The sequence below is a fragment of the Electrophorus electricus genome, chromosome 14 (genome assembly GCF_041902795.1).
Source record: "Electrophorus electricus isolate QZ-2024a chromosome 14, ASM4190279v1, whole genome shotgun sequence".
NCBI classification, from domain to species: domain Eukaryota; kingdom Metazoa; phylum Chordata; class Actinopteri; order Gymnotiformes; family Gymnotidae; genus Electrophorus; species Electrophorus electricus.
In genome coordinates, this window is record NC_137510.1 from 20,432,224 (window position 1) to 20,453,269 (window position 21,046).

Below are 21,046 nucleotides of genomic sequence, written 5' to 3' on the forward strand. Positions count from 1 at the left end.
TTTAATTTGGTGTACTACAGTAAAAGGCAGACATATGCTGTTTCTGCTGAGGGAGCACAGTGAACCTGCTGCTGTCAAGCACAGAGATCATTTAAGGATAATAGGTCATCTAAGAATAATGAGGGCTCTAAATGAACAAGCAGACTGATGATGTAGCAAGCATTTCACATGTATTTCATCAGGGTATGAATGCAAAAGCCATAAGCTTTCTCTTCATCTGAAGAGGTATTCAGGTTAGCATACAGCAAGCCTAAACCTCCATCGGTTGTTGCTCTTTGGCAGTATCTATCTATCTATCTATCTATCTATCTATCTATCTATCTATCTATCTATCTATAGATAGATTTAATGATTAATAGATTTTACACACACACACACGTGTGTGTGTGTGTGTGTGTGTGTGTGTGTGTGTGTGTGTGTGTGTGTGTGTGTGTGTGTGTGTGTGTGTGTGTGTGTGTGTAAAATCTGGACATCTTTATATATATATTTCTTTATTGTCACGGAACACTCGCCTCCCCCCGAGTCACGTGGTTTGGCCCGCCACGTGCAGTGGGAGGGCTGTTTTGTTTGTAACCACACCTGCGCACACCTGCACTTTGTTCTTCTAAATGTTTTAAACCCGTGTCAAAATGTGCAGGCATGGTCATTGCTGACGTGTTAATGTTCTTTTCGTCATTCTTAAGACGTTTGCGTGTTCATCGTGTTTACATGTTGATTTATCGTTTGTAATACGTCTGAGTGCCGTTGTCGTTTATGTAAAAAAATGTACGTCCCAGTCGCTGGAGTCTGTGCGTCCTTGCGTCCTGCGGCACACTGGACATCTTTTCAAACCACTCAAATAGCCCATTATTCCTCCGCTTAACTACAGGGGGTGAATCTGTCGAAGGCAGTAAGTCCTGCCACGGTAGACGCCAATCAGGAACACACTCTAAATCCTACATCTTATAGTCTGATAATACGTTTTTTTTCTTCTGAAATGCATAAAGTGGATAAAAAATTACGTTACTGTTTCAATGTAATAGTACCGTGTCTGTGATATCTCGTACCAGCTAACAAAATGGAAAGTGCAGTCGAACTTAGGTGAGGCGGGAGTGAAAGCGCATGTGCTGAGCAGTGTCGACCTAAATTGTCACAGCAATTATCTTTATAGACCCGAGGGACAAAGTGTCGTACACAGAAGAAATTAATGGAGTAAAACGATTAAAAATGTTCGGGTCTTGTCTCCTGATAGGTATGCTCAGTAGCGCGACAGAGGAGACCAAAAGCGGAGGAGTTATCCTGAGAGGAAAGAACTGCGGACCAAGAATGGTACAATAACATTGGGAAAGTGTTAGTGGTTTAATTGCGACATAAACAGGTGAGATCCACTATAACCTCTATTTCCTCTTGGGCTTTGTTTGGTTTGCCTTGCTAAGCAGTGCAGTTAGATTTGAACAGGACACGCAAACTTCGTGTTGTGTGGCTATGATTAACGTGTGAAGTTTTCTCATGTATGTAGACGATCACATTGCTTACTTTATTTTTTTATCTGTTCATTGTGAGCATTCTCGTGTTTTGTCGGCAGTAAGTTTCTTTTGTCTTAATTGCTGCTGTTAAAAGTGGACTAAGCCTGTCGGTTATCGCAGCTAACAAAAATAATCCAGCAGCACATGTGTCAGTGTGGACGTTATCATTTTTGGTACTACAGAGAATACATTTGGATAGGTATAGGGGCTTCTGGGTTACGTCCTTGCATTCTCATCGGTTATATTTCAAGTCCAGAAACATACGTTTCTTTATCTCAATTTTAAAGTGTTTAAAATGTATGTAAATTAGTAGGCTAGTAGCCAGTGTATTCATTTTTTTGTTCGTTCTTTCATTCGTTCATGCATCCATTTATTCATGCACTACTATCAAACAGGGTGAAATTGAGAAGTCCCAATAAAAACAAAATTTCATGCAATCCATCTTCTGTCTTACTGATTTCTACTGTTGCTTGTCAGAAAATGTGGTACCTTTGAGATCAGTGCATTCTCATGAAGTGAAAATCCTCTCATGAGCTCAGATTCCTTGATTCAGTTTTAGTCCCTACAACCCTGTAATGATCTGGGGTATTATCTTATTTTTTTTCTCTAGCGAAGAATGAAAAGGCCCCTATCATGAAAAACTGAGTTCCCCTCTCTTTACTGAATTAAAGAATGTAAAGTAATTAATGCAAAGTAATGTAAATATTGATTCCACACACCATTCTCTCCCCCAGTCCACATAGTCCATATGTGGAATCTAAGATGAAAAACAGCCCATTTTGAAGTCACTGTTTTTCTGATGTTACTAGAACAAATTCCTTTACCTGTCTACGCCTATTCAGCATACAGCAGTTTAGTCCTTCCCACTTACATCGAAGTTCACATTTTTTGAATGAGGCACAGTACAGGGCAGCCAAATATCTTATATCTGTCTTAAAGATGCAGTAACAGAAACAGCCCATTTAATTATAAACAATGAAGAGAGCTTGGACAATGGTTATGTAAAATGAATTATGACTCATTTTGGAAGATAAAGCCAAAGAAATATAGGATAAGGGCCATTTAAAGAGCAGACTCTACTACCCATAACCTGCAGCAAAGCAAATTCTGTCGATATGCATGAGAGTAGGAGCCAAAGCGAGTAGGCTTGGGAAGGATCCAAATGGACACTTTAATCAGGCGATTTAATGCACAGCCACAATGCACCAGTCACCTCTTCTGCTTAATTCATCTCTGACTCCTGTAAATCACCCATGCTGCCTAAGTGGCTGAAGTGATGGAGCACTCATCTGACCACTGCTTCACCATGTCAGTATTCCCAAACAAGCTTTAAACAAATGGGGATCAGAATAGGGGTGACTGTAAAGATGAGAAAAGATGTGCTTAGAGGTGCCGTGATATGAGACATGTTTAATCGATTACATTTTTACAAGGTGTTTCTCTGGTAGAAGTTAATATGTACTTATGAGTTCATCAGCACACATATCCTGTGACATTAAGACAGCTGCCCTTTTGTATTTGGTTTAGGTTTAGGTTTTGAGAGTGATTGCTTGCTGGTAGCAATCAGCCTGTCTTGGGTCAGTTGTCTGTCATACAGATTGTCTAATCCTCTAAACAAGACCCCCCCCCCCCCCCCCATATGCAGCTCAGATACATAACTATTCAGGGCACAATATGGCCCTGCTTCCATGTGGCTTGCAATACAGACTAGAAGCTTATAATGGAATTCTTCTGATTTAAAAAAAAAAAAAAATCACTACAATTTGCTTGATGAGGAGTAAACTTTCCTTCAGATTGTTTGGATTGGAAATGCGCTATTCTAGAAAATCATATTGATTCAAAATTGTTGATAATAGCAGTGATAAGAACCAGGTGTTATTTTAAACAATTGTTATGAATGTGCTGCCTGATACCTTATAGTTTTGTTTTGGCTTACACTTTTTTTTTTTTTTTTGGAATAAACTAGTATACGCAGGGAAGTGAAGTAGAGTGATACAAATTTGTCATACTTTTAGAATTTCCATTATATACAAAGCTCAGATGGAATGTGTAGCTGTTCTTACAGTTTGGATAACCAACAAAATAAAATACATCTGCATTTTTTGCATCACACTTGCTTTTCTGGTTTGAGCTTGTTGTCTTTACTTCGAGACAACAGACCACTAGGGAGCTTGTTATAAACAACTAGTGATGCTGCACAGTCAGATAAAAATTGTGAACAAGTAATAATTACAAGTGGAATGTTTTTTCTCCCATTAATTAATTAATTAAATTATTTATTGTGTTTCTGGCTAAATTGTATATTTTGTACATACTTTTGCAGATTAAAAAGAATAATTGATCTGCTTTTAAGAGCCGTTTTCCAACAAATCACACATTATTTGTCACAGACTGCTCCTCCCCTTAAGTCACGTGGTACGGCCCGTCATGTGGGGGATACACGTGTGCATTGTTTGTGGTGTAGCCACGCCACCCCCCCCCCCCACCACCAGGATTGCACACACGTGTACAGGACTGTTAATGTCTCGCGTCTATTTAAACCCCATCTTTGGTCATTGTTGCTATGTGTGTGCTTAATTAGATCTGTGTAGTGCTAACATTGGTTTGTGTAGTTTCTGTTAAGTGTACATATGTCTTCACTGAATGTTAAATGTATGGTTATGTTTATCGTGAACGTTGTGAGTGCCACCTCTGTTTCACGTGTCTAGTGTCAATAAATGTTTTGCACGAAGGGGGAAGTCTATGCGTCCTGCTCCACACCCATCGGCACTCGGGCCAGATACAACGTTACAGAATGACCAACCGCTACAGGACGCCTACTTCCCCATCAAGAAACGGACCTCCTAGTGAACGGTGCTTAGGCACGTCCCAACCTGCAGCCTGGATCCCAGGAGATTGGGGAGAGTACCGCTACCTAAGATCGCAAAAATTCCAGAGTGGGAGAGGAACACCCCCTGGAAAGTTTTGGGGTGGGGCAGGGCGATAGAGTCGGCGAGATCTACAACCAAAAATGCTAGAGCCCAAGTTGTTCCACCTCTACGGACCCACCAGGAGGAGGACTGGAGGGGTCCGCCCAAAGTCCCAGATGGGGAGTTCCTCTGGGATGGTCCTAGAGCAGCAGGATTAAAGAGGACCGTTAAGGGAGGTCACACGTACGGAACCAGGGCAGACGTGCACCCCCACGTGTCCGATGGGCCCAAGGACACGTTAATAGTGCCTGCGGGGTTAGCAGGTGCTGCAGCACAGTGCCTTGTATATATGTTGATTGGCTCCAATGTTTGTGTATTTGCGCCTCGTGTGTCTTTTTAGGCGCATCATGTTGTGGGAAGTATACCGGAAGGACCTGAGAGAGGCAGGCACTCTGCGTTTCTCCCTCGTTCGGAGAGGTCTCCCAGGTGGGAGGTTGCTGGCCTGCCTTGTGCTGGGTGGGCATCGGGCAATTCCGTGCCTTGTCTGTGTGTGTGCATGGTGGCCTGGAGTTCGGGAGTTCGCTATCCTGGAAGGGAGAGTGACGGGAACCACACCCCCAGAGAGGGGTCGTCTTCGAGGAATGCTTCCTCCACACCCTTCACTTGGAGCATATGGGAATACCCCAAGAGAGGCAGGGACGCTGCCTTTTTCCCTAGTGTATGGAGGTCTCCCCAGTTGACGGTTCCTGGCCCGCCTTGTATTAGGTGGGCACCAGGCTTGGCCGTGCTGTGTCTGTCTATGTGTGTGTGCACGGCGGCCTGGGATTCGCAGTCCCAGAGGTGGATGCTTCAGGAGTCGTGCCCCTTGGGAGAGGGTTCTGGCATGGACTGCTCCTCCCCTTAAGTCACGTGTATATGGCCTGCCGTGTGCGGGTCATACACGTGTGTATTGTTTGTGTTGTAGCCGCGCCCCCCCGGGGATTGCACACAACTGTACAGGATTGTTAATGTCTCATGTCTATTTGAACCCCTGTCCATGTGTGCTCCCATTGTTGGTCATTGTCGCTACATGTGTGGCATTAGATCTGTGTTGTGGTAACGTTGGTTTGTGTAGTTTCTGTTAAGTGTACATATGTCTTCCTTGAATGTTAAATGTATGGTTATGTTTATCGTGAATGTTTTATGTGAGTGCCACCTCTGTTTCACGTGTCTAGTGTCAATAAATGTTTTGTACGAAGGGGGAAGTCTGTGCTTCCTGCTCCACACCCATCGGCACTCGGGTAAGATACATTACATTTTCTATTTTGGTTTGGTATCTACTCAATAACTTGTTTGCTAACCACAGCAATGCCTTCAAGTTGTGATATTATATTTTTGCCATTACTGAAACCCCTTACTGAAACCCATCAGTGATTAACACCTACCTTGTACCTGTAGTCAGTGGAATACTTTTTACAATCATATGCAAAATATCTAGCTGATACCAAGAACCTCATGTAGCTATAACACATGGCATAGCTAGCTAGAATGCTGAATACTGACAAAGATAATTTTGGGTTCAATTCAGTCCTGAAAAATTAGGACCTTACACATTCCACTTTGTCTTGGACAAAAAATATAGAGAAATGAGCAAATCAGCCTTAAACAACATTGTCATATCAACACAATAAGACAGGTTGTTTGGTGAATGAGGCACACAGACTATCTGAATAGGGTGTGACATAAAACCAAAACACAGACACATGTAACAAAAGACCAAACATAAACACAAACCATATGCAAGGCCGCCGCCATCTGATAGGGGCTACCAGTGGGCAACCCCACCATATCGAACACCATGGAGGTGTCAAAGCAAAGGCAGATGGGAAAGAGATGCAGCAGGCACCACCTGGGCACACAGGGCATGAAGAGTGCTATCCCACTCAGAGTACGGAGCATGGTAAACACCACGCCATCCAGGGCTTGGGGCATGGTAACCCCCATTCAACATGGGGCTCGGGGCACAGTAAACCCCATACAACATAGGGCTCGGGTCACAGCAAGCACCATGTCACACATGGCCTGGGGCCCAACGACACTGCACATCCCAGGAGTATGGTGGCTATCCTCCTTGAGGGGGCCACCCTCTCGCTGAGTGACATTGGAGGCAGGGAGATGATGCCCAGCTTTGTCGATGGGGCACTCACAGGCAACTGCACTTGGAAATATGGAGACAGTACCCTAGTTTCCTTGCCAGGGCCCCTCTTGAGTCCCCCTCCTGCACCCCCTAATGTCAGCTGGGACTCTTTTAATGGACACATTGTGAAAATGTTGCATTTCTACGTTGACGGAGCTCCCTCATGTCGACTGGCCACAGACTTGACAACCTCTTGAATTGATGGGGTTCCTATCATCAACTAAGTGGCTGCCACCATGCACATGAATATGCCCTGGGGCTCTTCTTCCTCGGATGGTGTTCATGTTCCTACATTTTTGCTGCCTCTGACGAGAAAGCCAGAACAGGTTCCTGCCATAGGATGGATGTGGCTCTGACATCCACGGCAAGCTGTGAGGAACAGTCAATACCTCTCGGGAGAACTCTGAAACATCCTTGGCTGCATGGAGAGCTCCGTGGCGAATGAGCGCCAAATGAGCTCCAGGGAATACCATGCATAAACCTTCCAGGCGGACAAGTCCGCAGGAAGGAGGGAGATGAGACGATGAAATGTGCAGACAAAAAAAGGCAAAAAGAACACTGCTGCTTCTGAAAATGGAAAATAGCAGGTGTGAGTGGGGCAGGGTGCACTGTCACACAAATGTTATTAATGTGTTATTAAATGTATTCAAAGTTCCTTAGCTAAAGATATGGTATCATTTGAAGTTGGCAACAAGAGGTTTCATTGCAATTTGATTTGGTGTTTACATGTGCTCCCTAAATTAGTGATTTTACAGTTCTGTTTTGATTATTAAATTAGATCCTATAAAGGAACTCACTATTTGAGTAGTCTTTTTACTAGATACTTTCTTACTTTTAATTAAGAAATAATTTAAATGACTACTTTTATTTCTACTCTAGTCATTTTTATTTTAAATTAACAACACTTTTATTGCAGTACAGTTTTTGGCTACACTGTCCACCTCTGCTGGCCAATTTATTGGATCCATCCTATTTCATAATACATTTTCTAAGTATAGAATTAGCGACAGTGGCTAACTCCTGAATTACATATGCCCACAGAGGGACTATAGACTCTAACCATATACCTATAAGCCATTTCCAATAAAGTGGTGTTTCCAAATTAGTGCCTAATATACAGTTTAACCTGGATTTACCTTTTCACTTTTTGTGGTTTTCTGTCTGCACCCCTATGATGAAAATTGCTCCCATCTCTGTGAGATTAATGTGAGTCTCGGGCTGCGTCTGTAAAGGACTTGTCATACTCCCTCCACAGCAGCGATGTTAGAGTGTCAGCACTAGAGCATTGCTCAAGGCTCATATAATAATAATTATATTATGTTTTCCTTTTAAGAGTGCATTCTGTTTGTGTTTAAATTAAGCATATTCAGCTCTCTCTCAGGTACATAAACTATGAAAAAACAAAAATAAGTTTATCAAATATCATTCACAGCCATTAACACAACTTTGTTTCTCATTAGCGAATAATGTTTAAAAATTTATTACCACACAGTTAGTTCATGTTCAACCACAAAAACAATTAATCCAAAGCTTTTTGTTCTTCCAGAGGAAGATATAAACTCCCTATAAACCATCAATAACATTCAGAGAAACAAAGTGGATCCTCCTATATATTCCAAAGTGTTAAACGGACTCTTAATGAAAAGCTCATACATATACAAAAGCCCACTTGTGTTCACACTCCCACCTCTGCAAAAAATGCATGACAATTCTGGGTATGTACGCTGTGTACGCTGAGGTTTTTACAGGCTTCGAGCCTCTGCAGATACATCTTTATCTCTCATGCACTTGCAGTCTGTGGCATTCAAATCAGTCTCTCTATGACATATTTAAAAATCTGAAAACATATACATTAGAGTGACTGCTTCAAACTTACATTTGAACACTAGACAGTGTAGTATAAAATATAGGATGTAGAAAATGCATAGGTCTAATTTTTTACAAATGTGAATCCTGCCTAAATATTTTTCTCAGAACAATCTATTTGCATTTATTTGTCTTTGCACTCTTGACAAGCTTGAGAGGAAAAACGTGCACACATCCTTCAGAACTCCCATCTTTCCATACTCTGTGCGGTACTTCTTTTTTGCTTGGGGAACCCTTAATACTCCTGAGTGTTGCCCTGCTGTATTTTTGGAGGGTGACGGAATGAACAGTCCCCTGCAGGTACTGTTGTTGCGCCATCTGAGTCATTCAGGTTAAGAATACACCACTGTGACAAAGGGGGGGCAAGAGTGCCAGCCCGGCCCACTCCCTGTCTACACACTGAGGTCAAATGTCAGGCCTGCGATAGAGGTCAATGACCCCCAGTCCACTGTCTGTCTATGAAGCTGTGCTGCTCAGATGGAATACTAAGTTGAATAAGTTGAATAAAGTTTAATACATCCTGCATGCAAGTGTTGAAGGTTATTGCGCATTTTCTTCAAGTCAGACTAGCTGAAGCAGAATTTTTGACCTTTTCATGCAAGGGTACACTTACCAGGCACCCTGTTCTCCTTTTCTTATGATTACACAGCCCTCTGTACTGCAGTTAGGTGAGTGTTATGAGCATAGTGAGAGTGAGTGGCCACTGTTCCTGTACAGTCGTGTCAGATGTCAGTCTGATGAAGCTGCCCACTAATGAGTTTCATCTGTTGATAAGGCTAGAGAACAAGGTGCCATAACCGTGAAATTAATAATGGAAGAGAATTCCAAAAGTTAAAAAGCTGAATATGTATGTGTGCATGTGATTGTGTGATTTTGTGTGTGTGTGTGTGTGTGTGTGTGTGTGTGTGTGTGTGTGTGTGTGCGCGTGCGTGCATGTGTATGTTTGTTTTGTTTCAGAAGAGATTTGGGCTATGAAGCAGATTAACCATAGCATGGTCTTTGGTTGTCTGGCATAGTGCACAGGATAAGATGTCAAATGTCATAGTCTTGCTGCAGGATCTTTCTCTGCATGATGCACCACATCTTGTGCCTCACTCTAGCGCCACTTACACTATTAATGCATGCTAATTTCCATATGCATTTTACACACTACACCAACATCTTACACTGAATTAACATCTGTATATTTATGTGTGAATGTTGTGGGCATAAGGGTAGGGCGAGAAAGTGAGCCCATTTTTGTGCACTACCCAAATTAATCTTGTGCACCTGTCAGTCACCATCTTGCAAAAACTGAACAGAGCAATGAGCACTGAATTTGAGCAAGCTGTGCTCAGTGCTCCAGAGATAGTGCAGTCAAGTCCAGCCAGTCTATTCCCTCCGCCAATCCCACAAGTCAGCTCTTCCATACACTTCAAAACCTTTTTTTTGTGAATAGGAAGGATTAAACCACACTGAAATGCTTTAGGATCACTGTTGGTTCAGCTATGTGCCTTCTGCAAGGCAGTGCATCCCCTCTAAAACACAAACAAACAAACCTATGAGAGAAGAACAGCATGAGTCTTTGAGTTACTCAGGATTGAATTTGCTCAACATTTTTTATGAGTGATGTAATTAAATGGTTTATAGTGTGCTGAGTGTTTTAAAATTAGGTCTGATGAAGAAAGGAATTCCAGTGTTGGTAGACAGACTTTAAGTAGCTCCTGCAATTTTCCCTTAACATTTTATGTTAAACAAGGCAAAAGTAATAACACTGAATAACAGTGTATTTAACAAAGATGCATTTTAACAATACCCACAAAATGGTTACTGGGAAATTGCAGTCTATACCTATGACAAATCATGACAATCCTGACTTTTTCAGAAAGATATTGGACAAGATACCTAATATTTCCAGTTCTAATTTGATCAATGGAGGACACTTCAACTGAATATCTGGATAAATCTTCTGTTACTATAATCCCCCTTCTAACGCTAATATTTTTCATATCTAATTAAATCCTGCTTAATGTGTGGAGAATACTTAATACTTATGGAAGGTAATACTCTTCTATTCACAAGTCCATAATGTCTATACAAGTATAGATTCTTTTCAAATAGATGGTAGACTTATGCTTTATGATTACTAAGTATCATATCATTATATCACATCACTGCCCTGTAGCCCTCTCTCTGAGACTGAAGAAACCACAAAGTATCTGGAGGTCTTTGAGACAAAGGATAAACCTGGTATATCAGCACCTCTGCTTTGGGAGACGTTTAAGAGCTATTTAAGAGGTTGTGTAATTTCTATCAGGTGTTACAGAGTAGGAGGAGTATAGCAGAGTTGATTGAATTTGAAAATCAAATCCAAATAATAGATCCTTCAATTGAAAAGCACAAAAGCACTTACATACATACTGAATCAGATTCTATCAGCAAGAATTTGCAAGTCCTTGAAATATATGAAACAAAACTATGAGTTTGGTGATAAACCATACAAAGTTTTTGGGAAGGCAGTTCAGTAAATTGGAATGTGATCTGTCAGAAGATAGCAGCACCTTGGCCCTGCCTTGAGATATAAATAAAAGGGTTTCAGCAATTCTGTAAATGTCTGTACACTTCTAAATCAAACACAAATTCTGTAGCAGTAGGTGAATTCTTAACTCATTGTAATCTGCCACATTAAACCAAACTGAGCACTGTAATGGGGTGACTCATTACAATTACTGTAGATCTCCAAAGTTATAAACTCTGAAATGTTCAAAAACATCGTGTCCCTGTGGGTTTTGCAATGAAGTATCAAAATATGATAAATTTGCCCCCTACGTGCAAAAACGTCTACAAGCAGGAATTTGAGAATTGTATTTTACCTTCAGCCTTAGAAAAGGCAGTCATAACATTAATTCCCCAAAAAGGCAAAGATCTGAAGTTGGATCTTACCAACCAATTGTACTTTTAAACTCACATCAGGAGATACTGGCCTAGAACCTCGTGAACAGACCTAGTAAACCAATTTACCAATAAACCAAAAAGCAATTAGTCAGATAATACATTCAGATCAAATAGGTTTCAAATACTAGAGATTGCTGGAGTCCATCAGGGCACACCCGTTTTTTTAATGTTTTTAATAAAACACTGAACATACAATTAAAAAATGTATTTGTATGCTGATAATATTCTTTTATTTATATCAGATCAAAAATTAGTATTCCAAATATTCTGAAAATAGTAAATATCCTTGGGATGCTTTCTGTGTAAAAATGAGTTGAAGCACATTTAAATGAAGAGGATACATCCTGGTCTCAGGTTTTTTTCATTTAAAGTTTCACCTGAAATAATGACCTACATAGGAATTGAGGTGACAAAAAAAATGATTTTGTTTCAAGATAATTTTCACCCACTCCCGGCCAAACACAAATCTAATGTTCAATGTTGTGGATGATATTGCCCAATTTTCTGTTGAGTAGGTTTAATGTAATTAAATGCTCTTTCTCCCACAAGTGTTATATATTGTATAGGACATCCCTTTATTTTTTGCCAAATGCATTTTTTAAATGATCTATTATTGTTCCCTTCATCTGGGATTACAAATCCTGTATAATCAGTAAACAGAATCTGACCAAATAGTTTTTACTACTGTTGGGCTGTGAATGTGAGAAATGTTGCTTTTTGCCTAGAGGATTCTTCTAATTATGTTGACTGGCTGAAGATAGAAAGAGAAGAGTGCCTGCCATTCTCCAGTGAAGCAATATTCTTGTCTCCTACAGCTATTAATAAATCTACAAAGACAACCCTTAGAATTTGGAAAGTTAAAGGCACACTTTAGCTTCAGGACATTGTCCTTCTTACTCCCCATTGCATCAAACCCTTCATTTCTACCCTCAAGCCTGGATGGTGTATTACGGATATGCACAACTAATGATTTATACATAGTGGGAGCATTTGCTTCCATTCATCAGCTAACAGAGCAACATTACTTGCCTCTAAGTCACTTTTTGGAGACGGGTCATAGTCTATCATAGGTGGGTAGTAACAGGCTACATTTACTCCGTTACATTTACTTAAGTACCCTTTTGAACAAAATGTACTTTTAAAGAGTCGTTTTAAAAGAGGGTACTTTTACTCGAGTATATTTGCAAAGTCAAAAATGTACTTTTACTCCATTATATTCGTCAATGTTCATCCATAAATTGTAAAATCATTTTCACATTTTGTATGTTTTGCCACAACCTGTTAAGTGTAGGAGGGCCTAAAGATGATCAGTGAGTGCCATTGCTTTGTTTCAGTAAATTAGACAGCTGGACAGTAGACCAACATAATGAAGAGCAAATAACCAAAATTTCCATAGTGGGACTCAAATGATTATATTTATGAAAAGTAGCTCACAATATATCCTTTTCCTTAAGGCTCACATATCTATCTGTGAAATCTGTGCTGTCTCCTAATGTGGATTATTAATTTGAAAGTAAAGTGTGTTCTGATATGATATTCTAAGAAAAATGGCTAGTAAACTACAAGCAGCAGAAAAATAAATGCAGCCGCTGAACTCAACTCATGGCGTGCAGGAATGCATGCCCCATATTTTCCAGATTATAAAGATTTTACATGTTGCAAGGTTATAAAAATTATGGTTTGCTATTGATTTTATATGTTGATATTTCTTTCGATCACAGAAAGGTGCAGTCGTTAGGCATAAGTACCTTCATTTAGACAGTGGATTACAGATTTAACTCCACACCTAAAGAGAGTTGGGTATCCTATATGTTGAAGGATAAACTTAGTTAATTTGGAAACATCTGGATATTTTTATCCTACCTCATTTTAAGAGAGAGTGAAACAAGACAGTGGCTTTGTGTCTCAGTTGGGTTTTTTGTTATTTTTAACCACAAGATGCACAACATAAATATTGTGCATGCTCCCACTAATACAGTGCCTTAATGCTGTATGTTCTTATGGTAAATTTATATTGAAACTCTTGTTTCACCTCCTGCTTGTCACTTTGGGCCTGTGTCACTAAAAATGCAGTCAGATTTATTGGTCCTGTAGCACCATCTTTCTCAGAAACCTTCCAGGCTTCATTTTTAAAAAATAAATCTCTGTATTCCTGCAGAGTCACGTCGAAAGGTACAGGAAAACCTGACACAGCAATAATAATCCTCTCCTCCCATCTTGTCACAACAGTGATTTCAACTTGTGACGTAAAAAAATACGCCATTCAATCTTTATTGGAAGCCGTCCAGTCAAACTCACTTCTCATTTGCACGACGTTCAGAAATGCTCAACTCTTCAGTGCTCCCTCTCATAATCCTTAATCATCCACACAACTGCCTCCTGCCTCCATAAAATAAATTAGAGGTAGAGCAAAAACTGACAGTAAATGTACTGTAAGTCAGCATCTTGTCACAAAGACCCCTCAGATGCTTCATCAGTGCCTAGGCAGTGCTCAGGAAGGGTCTGAGTGAGAGGAAACTGATTGTTTTTTCTTAGGATTGTTCGATTCAGATTTTTTCTTTTTCCACTCTTCCCTTTTTCATTTTCTCTGCTGTTTTTATAGTATAAATCCATGTTGATAGATGAATTGTTTTGCATTTGATGAATAGCCTGTCGTGCATATGCTTAAATAAATGGATACACAGAATCATTTTACAATATGACCTTAACAAGTACATAAATGAAAACAGAGTACATTTATGTTTTATGTTGATATGTCAGTCTTATGTAAAACATTATCTTACATTGTTTTAAGGAACTGTTATTTAGATACTTGTGTCAGTGATATTTTGGTTTGTGCCATAATTTGACTTAATTCAGTTTTTTCTTGTGTATTTATAATTGACACTGCAATGAAGCAAGTGAAATGGCCACAAATAATTTTAAATAATATATCCATTATATCATTATTTTTATAACATGGAGCAAGTAGAGGCAGGACACGTGCGGAGGTGAGCAATTTTTATTTGGATCAAATGCATAATCATTAACCTGGTTGTATAGCCATGAGACAAAGAAATGATGCCAGAAATAGCAAAAGCCAGACATAGCAAAAACCAAAACAGTGATACAAAGGAATACTGTAGTGTTAGCAGTGGGCACTGGTAGCTCAGTGGGTAATATACTTGACTTGTAATTGGAAGGTTGGTTCAAGCCTCACCACTGCCAAGTGAACAGTATTGGTCCCCTGAGCAAGACCCTTAAACCTCAATTGCTTAAGTTGTACTCAGTCATAATTGTAAGTTGCTTTGGATAAAAGTGACAGGTAAATGTAATGTAATATGTTAGCATAGTGGATAACAACAAAAATGACTGACAAGCAGTGGCCTAAATAGAATATTCTGTAGGACCTCTATCTAAGTCATGACATTATATAATGTCCAAATTCCTGTCTCTGGCATTTTAAATGGACAGAACAGCCAAATTATTAAGTCTCTCCTTTATGAACTAAGCATCAGGTTTGGGAAGTCTGTTTAATTCAGCCACCTGCTCAGATTTTTCTATTCTCTTATATTCTCTTTTGAAATTTTCCATTTTTTGCACTTTTAGAGGTCCATCATCAGCTGTTCACACAAAGTGCTTATATATAAAAGATAAATTTTATATATATATATATATATATATATATATATATATATATAAATGGAATTACTTTCATGTTTTAAGATTTTAGATGTTTTATCATGTTTCAAAAATCAGTTTAAGAACTATTTGTACATTTCTCTACTATGGATGATACACATTATGAATATGAGGGACATAAATGAATGTCAGGGTGTGTAAAGCAGTGTATGTTTAGGCTGGCTGGTGAGGCCTATTAACTTAAAGGATCCATTTGTGAATTATAGCTGCATTAGCATATGCACTGATGCTTATGCTAAATTTAGCACAAACAAACATTTTTCTGATTTTACAACTATAGAGGACTCATATGCTTCACATAGCAAAGTATACAGTTGCAAAATATACTTATGACAACAAAAGGCATCAAATTACGTCAATGGCTGGGTTGAATTCATGTAACACTGGCATGTCTTTGAACTCGCTTTGAATCAGTTCAGTGTGCAGACATGGATAGTTGCATAAGTCCTAATTTAAGTCCCTTTTGTTCCTCTGGCATCAGTTTAAATCAGTGTGACCATGATATACAGACCTGTTTCCTTACATTAGTCCCTCTGGAAGTTTCACAGCATGCTTCACTCCAGATGACTGGTCAGATTCAGGGCTTGTTACTGTAGACATCTCCCATGCAACCTCATCTGACAGCTGTTTAGGACTGAGCTTTGTTAAAGGCACAAGCAGAATTAGGACATTTTTTTCTTTTGGTTATTTTTGTTATTAGCAGCACTTTGCATAAGGAAAGCCAGAACCATAATTTTTGTTTTGTTTTCAGGGTTGTAGGTTGTCTGGATCTTCTTGTTTATATAAGCTTGTCATAGGACTGAGCTCAAGCCAGACTGGAACCTGAAAGAAGTTGGTTATGAGAACTTGCACTACAAAAGCAAAGTGGTAAGTTTTACAGCAATACATTGCAAATTATACTTATATTTTAATATTAGCGATGATCTTTGTTCCTTTGCCTTAGAACAATAGAAAGCTATATATTTAGGCTGTCAGTGACACATTCCTCTTGACCAGTTGCTAATATGGTTGTCTACATGGTTTATCTCTTGAGATTCAGGAGTAACAAGCATCCAACTTGTTTAATCTGACTCCTTGTAGACCATTTTGTGGTTGGCACCATGAAACATTTTTATGTAACACCTACTAACATTAGGCAATAACAGTTAAGCAACTAAGGGTTACTTAATAGTTAATGAACCTAATTATTTCTCACAGGTTTTCATCTGATGTTGATCTGCTATGTAAATCTTTCCTCATGAGACTGCTTTTGTTGTTACAACAGGCAGGAGGTAAGATGTTCATGGAGCTCTCTGGCCAGCTGGGGATGTGGGCACTCCTGCTGCTGTGGTGTCTAACTTTATCAACAGCTGATCTGCCCTGGCCATGCCCTCAGAAGTGTGTCTGTCGGCAGAACACATTAGAAATCAACTGCTCCTCAAAACACCTTACAGTTGTTCCTGAAGGCCTGCCAGGCAATGCCGAGCAGCTGGACCTTTCTGGCAACCGCTTGAAGACATTGGGTCGGCGGCAATTTTACGGTCTTTCCAAGCTAGAGGAACTGGACCTTAGTGAGAATATTATATCTATGATTGAGGTGGAGGCATTTCAGGGTCTTAAAAACCTACGATTCTTGCGAATCAAAAGGAACCGCCTAAAGATCATCGCAGTGGGCGTTTTCTCCGGATTGCCCAACCTTCGTAGCCTGGATGTCAGTGAGAATGAGATACTCGTCTTTCTTGACTTCACATTTCAAGAGATGGGAAACCTAATGGAAATGAATGCTGGGGAAAATGACTTGGTGTTCATCTCTCACAGAGCCTTTTTTGGCCTGAAGAACTTACAGGTGCTGAATGTGGACCGCAGTAACCTGACCTCCATCCCTACTGAAGCATTTTCACAGTTACAGAGTTTGACTAAACTGCGCCTGCGAAGACTCACCATAAGCGTCTTGTCCAACAATGCCTTCCGCCGGCTGCACCAGCTTCGTACTCTGCAGATACTTCATTGGCCCTCACTGGAGACCTTAAACAGCAACAGTCTTATTGGACTGAACCTGACTACCCTGGTCATCAGCAACTGCAACCTGAGCAGCATACCATACACATCCCTGCGCCACCTGGTCTACCTACGCTACTTAGACCTGTCCTACAACCCCATCAGATCTATACAAGGTAACTTGCTGAGGGAATTGCTCCGGCTACAAGAGTTCCACTTGGCTGGTGGAAACCTGCTGAGCATTGAGCCAGGTGCATTCAAGGGTCTAGTCTACTTCCGGTTGCTCAATGTGTCTTCAAACCGACTCACCACCCTGGAGGAGAGTGCCTTTCACTCAGTGGGGAACCTACAGACCTTGCGGCTAGACCGGAACCCCCTGGCATGCGACTGCCGGCTGCTGTGGGTAGTGCGACGTCGTCTGAGACTGAACTTTGATGGTCGCCAGCCAGCATGTTCTGGCCCTGTTCTTGCACGCAGGCGGGAATTCCGGGAGTTTTTGGAGGTGGAGCTCCCAGTGGTGTTTGCTTGCAGACAGGCACGGATCCTGAACCGGCAATTGCAAGAATCAAAAGCAGAGGAGGGAGCAAATGTGCAGTTTGAGTGCAGAGCAGATGGGTATCCTCCGCCCTCTATATCCTGGCTGTCACCCGAGCAGACACCACTCAGCTCCATGGGGAGATTACGGGTGCTCAACAATGGGAGTTTGGAGGTGCGTTATGCCCAAGCACAGGACACTGGGAATTACCTGTGTATTGCAGCTAATTCTGCAGGGAATGACAGTATTTCTGCAACTCTGCAGGTGCAGAGTGTGCTGCGAAATTACACGACTCCCTATTTCTCTGATGAGGGATGGGTTGAAACCTCGGCCCTTCCATCAACTAACTCGTCAGGTCAAGTGTCAAACCCCTACCCGTTTGACGCCAAGACCCTTATCATTGCCACTACTATGGGTTTCCTTTCTTTTCTGAGCTCAGTGGCCATCTGTTTTGTGTTCATGTTCTTCTGGAGCCAAAGTCAGGGCCAGATCAAACATACAGCCACCATTGACTTTGTTCCACGAACATCTATGGGTGGAGGTGGAGATGGTGCAGACAGTGGGAGATTTACAATGAAACTTATATGAATTAGTGTAAGGACTAAAATAGCAGTAGCAAAGGTAAGCAAAGGTAGCAGTAGCAAAGGTAAGCAAAATAAAGTCATCTTACTTAAAAAAAAGTCAGCAGTACTGCGGATTACCTTGTAATCAGATCAGCTGCATTAAAAGCAATAAGTGCAATTTCTGCTAACCTACGATTGGAGTCAGTCTCATGTCATTTTAACCAATTTTAATATCATTACTGTAAGTATATACGTTAAATGAGCCTTTATATATCATTTTTGTTGGAAGAACATTATACCTTGTGCTGAAACTATATTACTGTACTTCAATAGTATGAAATAGTATCTGCCTTGAATTCATTATAGCAGAATGGACTAAGAAATTGACATTTTGTTATTTTGCTTTGGTATTCATATTAGCTTTTATGCATGAATATTTTAGTATACCAGGATGTTATGATCAAAATATTATGAATAGGGAGATTATGTTGACCTCAATAAACTGTATTGTTCTGGGATGTCTTTTATTAATAATATCCATATCAATTATACTGTATATGAGAAATGAGATAATGATGTCTTACAGTATAACATTCTCTATTGTATAATTTTAGTGTGAAAGTAAAGAAATAATTTTAATATTCCTAATATTAGAAGTAGAATGCAGTCTAATTATAATTCTGCTAGAAGGCATGATGGAAGTACATTACCATTTTACAGTTATTGTGTAATATCACATTTAGAAAGCTCACTTCAAAATAGGCATGCATCAGGTGATATCTGCATTATTATATTTATATATGTTTGAGAATTTAGCATTAATACAATTGAATATTAGTGTTATAATGATACACTAATTATTTACTTTTCAGACTACCATTCTGTGTAAAATGGCTTTGTGTAAAATGTGTTGTTTGCAATCAAGCATAATATTGTGATCTTTTTGGATGAAATGTGGTCAAATTATTTTTGTTGCTAGGTACATAATAATGCATAACATATTTTATGTAAAGTTTTTTCAACCACGGTAAATTATGGTAAATTGTGTAGCAGAAATACACAAATGTGCTAATAATAAAGCACATTGTGTTCATGTGAAATAAGATGCTTTGCAGTTGTTGTTATTATTATTAGTTACATTTATTCTGCGCTTATTCTTATTATCTTATCTGCGCTTATTATTATTAGTGCCCTGACATGCACACATTCACACATGCACACACACATACACATTCACACAGCACAATTTAGAGTATCCAATCAAGCTAATCTCCATGTTTTTGGGAGACGTCCGAGGAAACCTACACAGACACACGGAGAACATGGAAACTCCACCCAGATAAGGACTCAAACTCAAGACCCTAGTGCTGAGACGCAAACATGCTAGCCACCATGAAATTAAATGTATATAATGTACATACTGCAGTCACACATTGTTTTGCTAACTTGTCTGTAAAGTGTGGTTTGATTTAAAAACATTAAAGACTAAAAGGTTTCATGATCAAACAATGCGAAATGCATGTTGATGAATGTAATGCATTACACACATCTCATTAGAAGACAGAAGCAGAAGATCAGTGTTGATTGTATGCTGCTGCCACAATGCAGAAATTAATTAAGCCTTCTCACCTTTACTGGGATTTTGCAGTAAGAAAATTTGCTCATGCAATTAAAGGGCTAATTAGGGTTCTCTTCCATCAACAATAACTTGGTGTCTGTATTTTTAAAAAGTGAAATGCTTTATATTGCTTGCAATTATAAATAATTATAATCTTAAACTAACAAGAATGCTTGTGTTAAATCCTTCGATACATGTAGCATTATTAATCTCTGCTTTATTCATTTAAAGAGACAGTATTTTAAGCAAAACTTTACAAATATATTCTGTACCATTGACAACAGTGTCCACTGAGTGGAGCCAAAGGCCAGGATTTGTAGATGGAGCTCAGCAACCAATTACCTAATGTTTTGAACTAATGTTTGCATAATAGATCACCAATGGAATTGGAAATAATTATCTGCTAATTACCATCCAGTGTTCACATTTTCATTATGGTTCACTCCAATGAAAAAGGCCAGACATTCATTCCCATATTGGTTTAGAATGTCTACATTTTCCATGGTGGTAAACCTTTCAGTGGTTTTTGTGAAACAATTTTTCCCCGTAATGAAATAATGAGATCTAGTCCATTACTGAAATTCAGAGAATATTTCCAGTACTGTGCAATACAGCTTCCATTATGGTATTAGTGCCCTGACATGTATATCAATAAACATTCTCAACAAGAACTGCACTGCTCACTGTACCTTAGTCAGGGGCTTATACAGACAAGATGGAAAAATTACTATCAATAGATTAAACAGGAGTAACATAGTGCTTTGTGGTTGCCAATGTTTTGATAATTATGAGAATAAACAACAGTACAGTGAATGTCATTAACTTCAAAGCATGTCACTGGATAGTAAAATGAGAATATAGAACAACAGACTACAGATGTCCTGCCATTACTTTAATTATACACACATGCATTGTCAGGATATAGGGTAATCCTACATGTCAACTAGGCCTGTGTGTATGCAACTACTTACATGCAAATAAGAATTTCCTGAATCTAACCCTAAACCTAACTATATATTTAACTTCCGTATCTAAAAGAAATGTCCTTACAAGGATATTTGTCCTTCACCAGTCCTTCCAAGGTTTTTGTTTTGAAAATGTACAAAACACACCCTTTCATACACAAAATACTGGTCACGCACAAAGACTATAATAATAATACAGTGTGTGAAGGTATAACTCATTAATATGTTATTTACCCTACACTATAACACATTTATCATCACAGCACATTCAAAGTGAGTAGAGTGTCACAACTCTGTTTAACCTACGCAGAATACTG

At 39.5% G+C, this 21,046-nt stretch overlaps 1 protein-coding gene across 1 annotated transcript; it reads left to right on the forward strand.

The window, feature by feature from the left end:
- The first annotated feature begins 1,204 nt into the window (after positions 1-1,204).
- Positions 1,205-19,624, forward strand: lingo4b (leucine rich repeat and Ig domain containing 4b). Its single transcript, XM_027006703.3, has 3 exons — positions 1,205-1,357; positions 15,823-15,938; positions 16,336-19,624. The coding sequence occupies exon 3, from the start codon at positions 16,348-16,350 to the stop codon at positions 18,169-18,171; it is 1,824 nt and encodes a 607-aa protein (XP_026862504.2). The 5' UTR covers positions 1,205-1,357; positions 15,823-15,938; positions 16,336-16,347; the 3' UTR covers positions 18,172-19,624.
- Positions 19,625-21,046: the final 1,422 nt, after the last annotated feature.